Source organism: Micropterus dolomieu, linkage group LG21, assembly GCF_021292245.1.
Source record: "Micropterus dolomieu isolate WLL.071019.BEF.003 ecotype Adirondacks linkage group LG21, ASM2129224v1, whole genome shotgun sequence".
NCBI classification, from domain to species: Eukaryota; Metazoa; Chordata; class Actinopteri; order Centrarchiformes; family Centrarchidae; genus Micropterus; species Micropterus dolomieu.
This window is the reverse complement of record NC_060170.1, coordinates 36,228,294-36,238,161: the sequence shown is the minus strand read 5'-3', so window position 1 is coordinate 36,238,161 and position 9,868 is coordinate 36,228,294. Positions and strand designations below refer to the sequence as shown.

Genomic DNA, 9,868 nt, shown 5'->3' with positions numbered 1-9,868 from the left:
AAACAGGTTAGAGACAGACAGGTTAGACAGACAGACGGGTTAGAGACAGACAGGTTAGAGAGACAGGTTAGAGACAGACAGGCAGAGAGACAGACAGGTTAGAGAGACAGGTAAGAGACAGACAGGCAGAGAGACAGACAGGTTAGAGAGACAGGTAAGAGACAGACAGGCAGAGAGACAGACAGGTTAGAGAGGCAGGTTAGAGAGACAGGTTAGACAGACAGGTTAGACACAGACAGGCAGAGAGACAGACAGGTTAGAGAGACAGGTTAGAGACAGAGAGGTTAGAGAGACAGACAGGCAGAGAGACAAACAGGTTAGAGACAGACAGGTTAGAGACAGACAGGTTAGAGAGAGACAGGTTAGAGACTTACAGGTTAGAGACAGAGAGGTTAGAGAGACAGACAGGCAGAGAGACAAACAGGTTAGAGACAGACAGGCAGAGAGACAGGTTAGAGACAGAGAGGTTAGAGAGACAGACAGGCAGAGAGACAAACAGGTTAGAGACAGACAGGTTAGAGCCAGACACGCAGAGAGACAGACAGGTTAGAGACAGACAGGTTAGATAGACAGACGGGTTAGAGACAGACAGGTTAGAGACAGACAGGCAGAGAGACAGACAGGTTAGAGAGACAGGTAAGAGACAGACAGGCAGAGAGACAGACAGGTTAGAGAGACAGGAAGAGAGACAGACAGGTTAGAGACATACAGGTTAGAGGCAGAGAGACATACAGGTTAGAGAGACAGACGGGTTACAGGCAGACAGGTTAGAGACAGACAGGTTAGAGAGACAGACAGGTTAGACAGACAGACGGGTTAGAGACAGACAGGTTAGAGACAGACAGGCAGAGAGACAGACAGTTTAGAGAGACAGGTAAGAGACAGACAGGTTAGAGAGACAGGTTAGAGACAGAGAGGTTAGAGAGACAGACAGGCAGAGAGACAAACAGGTTAGAGACAGACAGGTTAGAGAGACAGACGGGTTACAGATAGACATGTTAGAGACAGACAGGTTAGAGAGACAGGTTAGAGACAGACAGGAAGAGAGACAGACAGGTTAGAGACATACAGGTTAGAGGCAGAGAGACAGACAGGTTAGAGAGACAGGTTAGAGACAGGCAGAGAGACACACAGGTTAGAGAGACAGACGGGTTAGAGAGACGGACGGGTTACAGGCAGACAGGTTAGAGACAGACAGGTTAGAGAGACAGACAGGTTAGAGACAGACAGGTTAGAGAGACAGACAGGTTAGAGCCAGACAGGCAGAGAGACAGACATGTTAGAGAGACAGGTTAGAGACAGACAGGCAGAGAGACACACAGGTTAGAGAGACAGACGGGTTACAGGCAGTCAGGTTAGAGAGACAGACGGGTTACAGGCTGACAGGTTAGAGACTTACAGGTTAGAGAGACAGACAGGTTAGAGACAGACAGGTTAGAGACAGAAAGGCAGAGAGACAGAAAGCAAGGTTAGAGACAGACAGGTGAGACAGAAAGGCAGAGAAACAGACAGGTTACAGACAGACAGGTTAGAGAGACAGACGGGTTACAGACAGACAGGTTAGAGACAGACAGGCAGACAGATAAGTTAGAGACAGATAGGCAGAGAGACAGACGGGTTACAGACAGAAAGGTTAGAGACAGGTTAGAGAGACAGACAGGTTAGAGAGAGAGACGGGTTAGAGACAGACAGGTTAGAGACAGACATGTAAGAGACAGACAGGTTAGAGACAGGTTAGAGAGACAGACAGGTTAGAGACTTACAGGTTAGAGAGACAGACGGGTTACAGAGACAGACGGGTTACAGACAGACAGGTTAGAGACAGACAGGCAGGCAGACAGACAGGTTAGAGAGACAGACGGGTTAGAGACAGACAGGTTAGAGACAGACAGGTTAGAGAGACAGACAGGTTAGAGACAGACAGGTTAGAGAGACAGGTTAGAGAGAGACATGTTAGAGACAGACAGGCAGGCAGACAAGTTAGAGACAGACAGGTTAGAGAGAAAGACAGGCAGAGAGACAGACAGACAGGTTAGAAACAGACAGGTTAGAGACAGACAGGCAGAGAGACAGACAGACAGGTTAGAGACAGACAGGTTAGAGACAGACAGACAGGTTAGAGACAGACACGTTAGAGAGACAGACAGGTTAGAGACAGACAGGTTAGAGAGACAGGTTAGAGAGAGACATGTTAGAGACAGACAGGCAGACAGACAGGTTAGAGATAGGTTAGAGAGACAGACAGGTTAGAGACAGACAGATTAAAGACAGACAGGTTAGAGACAGACAGGTTAAAGAGACAGACAGACAGACATGTTAGAGACAGGTTAGAGACAGACAAATTAAAGACAGACTGGTTAGAGACAGATAGACAGAGAGACGGGTTAGAGAGCAACGTGTACTCAGTACTGCTGCTACTACTTGACACTAGTATTCAGTACTGCTTCTACTACTTGCCACGTGTACTCAGTACTGCTGCTACTACTTGCCACGTGTACTTCTTGTAGTACTGCTGCTACTACTTGCCAGGTGTACTACTTGTAGTACTGCTGCTACTACTTGCCACGTGTACTTCTTGTAGTACTGATGCTGCTACTTGCCACGTGTACTACTTGTAGTACTGCTGCTGCTACTTGCCACGTGTACTTCTTGTAGTACTGCTGCTGCTACTTGTCATGTGTACTACTTGTAGTACTGCTGATGCTACTTGCCACGTGTACTTGTTGTAGTACTGCTGCTACTACTTGCCACGTGTACATGTTGTAGTACTGCTGCTGCTACTTGCCACGTGTACTACTTGTAGTACTGCTGCTACTACTTGACACTAGTACTCAGTACTGCTTCTACTACTTGCCACGTGTACTCAGTACTGCTGCTACTACTTGCCACGTGTACATCTTGTAGTACTGCTGCTACTACTTGCCACATGTACTTGTTGTAGTACTGCTGCTGCTACTTGCCACATGTACTTGTTGTAGTACTGCTGCTACTACTTGCCACATGTACTCAGTACTGCTGCTACTACTTGCCACGTGTACTTGTTGTAGTACTGCTGCTACTACTTGCCACATGTACTCAATACTGCTGCTACTACTTGCCACGTGTACTTGTTGTAGTACTGCTGCTGCTACTTGCCACGTGTACTTGTTGTAGTACTGCTGCTACTACTTGCCACGTGTACTTGTTGTAGTACTGCTGCTACTACTTGCCACATGTACTCAGTACTGCTGCTACTACTTGCCACGTGTACTTGTAGTACTGCTGCTCCTACTTGCCACGTGTACTTGTTGTAGTACTGCTGATACTACTTGCCACGTGTACTTGTTGTAGTACTGCTGCTACTACTTGCCACATGTACTCAGTACTGCTGCTACTACTTGCCACGTGTACTTGTTGTAGTACTGCTGCTACTACTTGCCACATGTACTCAATACTGCTGCTACTACTTGCCACGTGTACTTGTTGTAGTACTGCTGCTGCTACTTGCCACGTGTACTTGTTGTAGTACTGCTGCTACTACTTGCCACGTGTACTTGTTGTAGTACTGCTGCTACTACTTGCCACATGTACTCAGTACTGCTGCTACTACTTGCCACGTGTACTTGTAGTACTGCTGCTGCTACTTGCCACGTGTACTTGTTGTAGTACTGCTGCTGCTACTTGCCACGTGTACTTGTTGTAGTACTGCTGCTGCTACTTGCCACGTGTACTTGTTGTAGTACTGCTGCTGCTACTTGCCACGTGTACTTGTTGTAGTACTGCTCAGGGCTCTGCTGGAAAATATCTTTGCGGTCGCCGTGGAGACCATTTAAATAATGAAGTGAGAAAATAATCAGCAGAATCATCAGTCAAGTGTTTTTGATGTGAAAATAAAAACAAACGAGCGTTGGCGACGTCGTCTCAATGCTGCGAGCGGCTCGCCGTCCTGGAGAGGACCCGGACGGTGCACTCGCAACGGCTGTTTCCTACACGTTTTCACCACTAAATCCACTTCTGAGAAGTTTTGAGGCGAGAAATTAAACGTGTAGATGTCGAATACTGACAGAAGCTCCACTAGTGGCGGCGGTTCCTCCTGCGGGGGGAGCTAACGAGCCGGCTCACAGACCTCTGCACCAGCAGCGGTTTAGATGTTCGGACTGCTGTCGCTACCTGATGAAGAGACCTCTGGCTCCTGCAGAACCCTGTCTTGGCTTGTGGAACTGAATAAATAAATGAATAAACAAACAGGGGACTGGCGTTACTTTATTTTATTATTATGGCTGTTATTTTGGAGCTCTGCAGGCCTCTGTGCTGGCGGGATTGAGCAACCTTGCGATAGTCATTTCCAGTTAGTGCACAACAGCAGGTACGCACTAGTACCCGAGACGCAGCTCATGAGTTCTGCTGGTCAGGAAAGAAAACAGATTCAGGCTCACGAGGAAACATCTGATCTCTGTGACGTCTGTTAAGACGTGGAGCGGCGAGGAGACCTCCGCTGAGCCTGACAGAAAGACGGGCGTCACGGTGAGGGTCTGATACGAGGGTTCGGCGGGACACTCGAGCTGCATCTCACTCCGGGTACTTCCTTCAGTATACCAACATGCAGTACACTGCGTACTCCTTAGTGCGTTCACTTTGACAGGCCGCTGCTGTGCACTTCCCAGAGAGGACTACCCCCCCGGCACAGAGGCCGCCTGCACAGCTCCAGAAGAAAATGCTCTGAATCAGGTTCAAACTTCCATGTCATTTTCTTTGGTGTGTTGGTGCATAAATATGAATTATATAAAATAAAAGCAACAAAAAGCAAGTTCTGTAACTGTACACCAACACTGTAACGCCTGCCATAATCATAAGAATAAAATAAAGTATCGCCAGTCCCCTCTTCAGACTATGACTGTTGTAATGTATTTATTTTTTCAGACAGGGTTCTGCACATCAGGAGCCAGAGGTCTCTTCATCAGGTTTAAATAACGAGTCCGAACATCTAAACTGCTTCCAGCTGTGGCTTCCTCTGCTGCTGCCGCTGCTGCTGCTGCTGCAGAGGCCTGTGAGCCGGCTCGTTAGCTCCCCCCGCAGGAGGTCGCTGAGGGGGAGACGTGTCCAGCGTTCCACACTCAGCTGCACACCATCCGGCTCCTCCCACTGCACTCTGCTGTCCTTCTCAGTGTGAACGCACTGGCCGAAGTCTGGAAGTGGGCGAACGGAGACGCCTGCGCTGACATCAAACCTCCGCGTATGAAACCTGCGTTCATGGGTTAACAGCGGCTCATCGCGCCTCACCTCTTTTAAATCCTCCTTTGCCGCCGCTGACATCGACTGTGGTCATGAAATTTACATGAACCCCCCCGGCCCCCCCGAGTGGGAGTCTGTGAAACTGGGCTCATTTTCAGATATATGCAGATAACTGCATCATTTACAGGAAGTTATGTTATTTGGTCTTCCTTTTTGCTAACCTTCCACTTGCTCGCCGGAGAAGCACCGCTCATCTCACTGAACTAAAAGTTTCCTCCATGTTTTAAGTCATTTGATCAAAGCCACTCTGACCGGAGCTGATCTCATTTATTGTGTTGAGTTTATAGATATCTGGATATTTACATTCAGGGAGCCTCCAGATAAGTTTGTTTAGAGAGAAAGATTTTAAAGTAGTAAAATGCTAGATTAGTATGTATGGGGTAAGACACCCCCCCGGTCGCTGCGCCCCTTCACGGTTGATGGTTTGTAAGTTAGATGTTATTCAGACTCTGACAGACCCGTCAGCCAACCAGCAGCTTCACTATCAGAAAGTCTGACGTTAGAAGCTCACGTGTTGGAAAGAGCATGTTTCACCTCAGACGTTCTGCTGATGAAGCTCCAGCAGCCTCATGTTTAAAAGGCTGACAAATAAATTACTTCTACAACACAGTTTATATATCTGTATTTGCACATATTAAAGTGATTTCACACCAATGGGGGGAGGGGGGGCATCTTACCCCATGTGGAAAATGACTTCTCCCTAAAAAATACGTTTGATTAAATACAAATTAATTTGTCATCTGTAGCTGTTTGTTTTACTTTAGAATATGTTGCCCTGAGCAGACAAAGAAATCAATAAAATGTTCTTTAATGGGGGGGGGGGGGGGGGGGTAACCATAGCAACCACCATTTTGACATTCAAAGGTCACAGGTCAGGTGGGGAGGGGTCAGGATTACGTTATATAAGAAAGGTCAAAGTTCATCCAGAGGTCAAAGACCAACATCAGTACATTTGACAAGAGGTCACACAGAGGTCACACAGAGGTCACGTAGAGGTCATATAAAGGTCACATGGATGTTACATCAGAGTCAAGCAGAGGTCACGTAGGTCATGTAGAGGTCATTTAAAGGTCACATGGGTGTTACATCAGAGTCAAGCAGAGGTCACACAGAGGTCATTTAGAGGTCATTAACAGGTAATGTGAAGGTCAGATGTAGGTCATGGCACCTTTGGCGCTGCTTTCCAGGAACACCTTAATGTAGGAGGTGGGGACGTAGCCCTCCTCCTCCAAGTTCCTCCGTACTCTGGTCCAACCGTCACCTTTGTCCTCCTCCACCACAGAAAGTAGTTCTCCCTCCACCATGGACAGAGTGCCTTCATTCTGACCTGCAAAAGATCAGTAACCACATGTTCAGCCATACGCGTAGGAGCCATTATACATGAGGGGCACATGCCCCCCCCCACATTTCAAAATCTATGTTTTGTCCCCCTCACATTTTTACGGCAATTTCGGAGTTGGCTCATAGCGGAGGCGGTTTGAATGACTAGTCAATCAATCAATCGCACACCGCATCAGACATGAGTAAACGGTTGAAATCATGTTGGCCTATATAAAAAACAGAAGGCAAAGGTGGTGCTGAAAAGTTAAGGGAGAAAAAAAGAGTTCGGGTGCAGCAAGTGCCTCAATAGTTTGTTTTGTGCTGCTGTTACTTACAGTCTACCTGAAGACAGCAGACTCCTGCTGCAGGGTGGCACCTTTTCACGTTCCTTTTTTAAAACTGTACTTTTATTCTTTACTCCAGTATTTTCCTTAGGCCAGTAAGCTACTCTTAATTTCTCTACATTTTCATTCATACTTCATAACTTATTCACTCTGTTTTCTAAAGCCATTAGAAATGAGCATTTAACCCCCCTAGCATTTCAGCCCCCCTGCCCAGGTTCAAAGTCGCTCCTACGCCCCTGTGTTCAGACATACCCTCACAGTGGAGACCGGCCCCCCCGCGCCCTCACTGGAGACCACGCCCTCACTGGGGAGCACGGCCCCCGCGACCTGGTAAACTGAGTAAGTGCAGTATAAGAAAACAGTACCTTGGAATGGGTACAGGGACTTGCAGGTGCCAATACTTGGTAATGGTTCTTCATCATCGAATTCGTCATCGAACTCGGAACTACGAGACTTAAAGTGAAGCTCTGCACTGTGGTCTTCAGTGTAGCTGCCATCAGGACTGAGCAGAGAGAGAAAAGAGCAGATATTCAGATTTTAATAGAGGCCGTCCTCACAGCTACATTGAGATTGTTATTCCGTCAACAAAAAATCCCACGATCACCAAAAGCAGAGATTCAGGAAGCATGAATATTTGGTCAGAGATCAGCGGCCTGCTGTATGCAGTTGACTTAGTGTTGTTTCACCTACTAAAGAAGGTTTGCAGCAGAGACTCTGTCAGACCTGGGCCCTGACAGGAAACACAACAAAGACTAAGATAATGATCTTTCAGAAACAATACAGAAATCAGGTTTCACACAATTTCTATTTAGACACCACTAAATTACAACACACAAAAAAACTACACTTCCATTGGCCTCAGGGCTGGACTGGTAATCTGGCATACCGGACAAATGCCCAAGGGGCCGACGCACCTTTGGGAGGGGGGGGTGTAACGTAGATTATGTATTATATAAAATGGGCCAAAGACTGGCGGATGGACAGCGGCTGTCGAAAACAACCGGTTTGTTTTCTCTCGGGGCTGCAGGAGCTTCAACACCAGCTGCAGGACCCTGCGTAGTGCAGGCACCTGAAGGAGAGCTGTGGGCCCTTCCAGGCAGAGGAGGAGGCGTGAGACAGAGGAGCAGAGGGACAAAGTGACAGAGAGAGCAGGAGGAGAGTGGAGGTGAAGGGTAAGCATGGAGTAGCTCAACCTGTAGGGAGGGAGGCTCATTCACACTGGGGACACTGGGGACATGTAGCCACCACTTCTTGCAAGCACTTGCAAACACAAAAATGTTGGGGAAAATGGCTTGCACCAACAAATGTTCATTAACAAATAAAAATGCTATGAAAAAGGTTTATTTGCACAGTAAGCCTGCAATGCAGTGCAAATATAGAAGAAAACTGTGTTGTCCACAAAAAGTAACTTAAGCAGCTACCGATTACTGCATTATATTATATATAGTGGGTACTGCGGGCTGGTTGCTGACGTACTGCGGTAAGCGTGTCGACTCATTTCCGTTTCCGGTGCTTGTGTGTTGGTACCGTGTTGTGCTGCTCTCGCTAAATACCAGTTAAGCCAGTTGTTAGATTACAGCGGCCAACTGTCCGCTAAACACTTATTCTTTACAGTAATTTTGCCAAAGCACTCACAGTTCTTTCCATCTTTTAGTGACTGCTGTTCAATCTCATAGTTGTTCTAAAGTTTTGGCAGCTGACGCTACAGTACTTTAGCTTAGCCGTTAGTGACTTTAGCTTAGCAGCTAGGGATGGCTTCTCCTTCTCCCTCTCTCTCTCCTACTTTCTCCTGCTCGATGTGTCAGATGTTCAGTTACTCCTCTGCCTCCTTTAGCGGTAATGGTACATGTAATAAGTGTAGTTTATTTATAGACATGGAGGCGAGGCTCAGTGATTTAGAAGTCCGGCTCCGCACCTTGGTAGATCAGTCTTTAGCTACTGTAGCTAGCCAGTCCCCGGTAGTCGGTGCGGAACGGCCTGAGTTAGCCTCTGGTAGCCGTCCCCCGGCATCCCCTGTGCAGCCAGGAAAGGGGGGGGGCTGGGTGACTGTCCGAAGGAGGAATAGTCGTAAGCATTCAAAGTCCACGGGGCACCATCAACCTGTTCACTTTCTAACAGATTTTCCCCACTCAGCGACACACCCGCTGAGAAACCAACTCTGATCATTGGCAGCTCCATTTTGAGAAACGTGAAGTTAGCGAAGCCAGCGGCCATAGTTAAGTGCATCCCTGGGGCCAGAGCGGGCGACATTGAGTCTTATTTGAAACTGCTGGCTAAGGATAAACGTAAATACAGTAAGATTGTTATTCACGTCGGCGGTAATGACTCCCGGTTACGCCAATCGGAGGTCACTAAGATTAATGTTGAGTCGGTGTGTACATATGCAAAAACAATGTCGGACACCGTAGTTTTCTCTGGACCCCTGCCAAATCTGACCAGTGATGACATGTATAGCCGCATGTCGTCATTCCGCCGCTGGTTGTCGAGGTGGTGTCCAGCAAACGATGTGGGCTTTGTAGATCATTGGCAGACTTTCTGGGGAAGACCTGGTCTGATCTGGAGAGACGGCATCCATCCCACTTGGGAAGGAGCAGCTCTCATTTCTAGAAATCTGGCCAAGTTTATTAGTGGACCAAATCCATGACAACCCAGAGTTGAGACCAGGAGGCAGAGTCGCAGTTTAACACACTTCTCTGCCCTTCTTTTTCAGCAGTTACCCACCCAAAACCCTACGCAGAGTCGCAGTCTAACACACTTCTCTGCTCCTCCATTTCAGGAGTTACTTAGTGAAAATCCTATAGTGACGGTGTCTGCCCCCCCGACCATCGAAATTATTTAAAAAGGTAAACAGAAGAGGAGCTGTGCATAAAAACCTCATAAAAATTAAAACCACAAGAGCAATAGTGCAAACGAAAAGGAGAGTTAAATGTGGA

The 9,868-nt window shown here is 47.5% G+C and overlaps 1 protein-coding gene across 1 annotated transcript in view; it reads right to left on the bottom strand.

Moving 5' to 3' along the window:
* Window positions 1–9,868, bottom strand: part of LOC123960376 (formin-binding protein 1-like) — a 41,854-nt gene that overhangs the window by 3,395 nt on the left and 28,591 nt on the right. The window contains exons 15-17 of the mRNA XM_046035056.1: window positions 7,626–7,654; window positions 7,301–7,437; window positions 6,440–6,598 (exon numbers count right to left, since the gene is read on the bottom strand). Of these exons, the coding sequence (XP_045891012.1) occupies window positions 6,440–6,598; window positions 7,301–7,437; window positions 7,626–7,654 (325 nt within the window). The remainder of the gene's footprint in view (window positions 1–6,439; window positions 6,599–7,300; window positions 7,438–7,625; window positions 7,655–9,868) is intronic.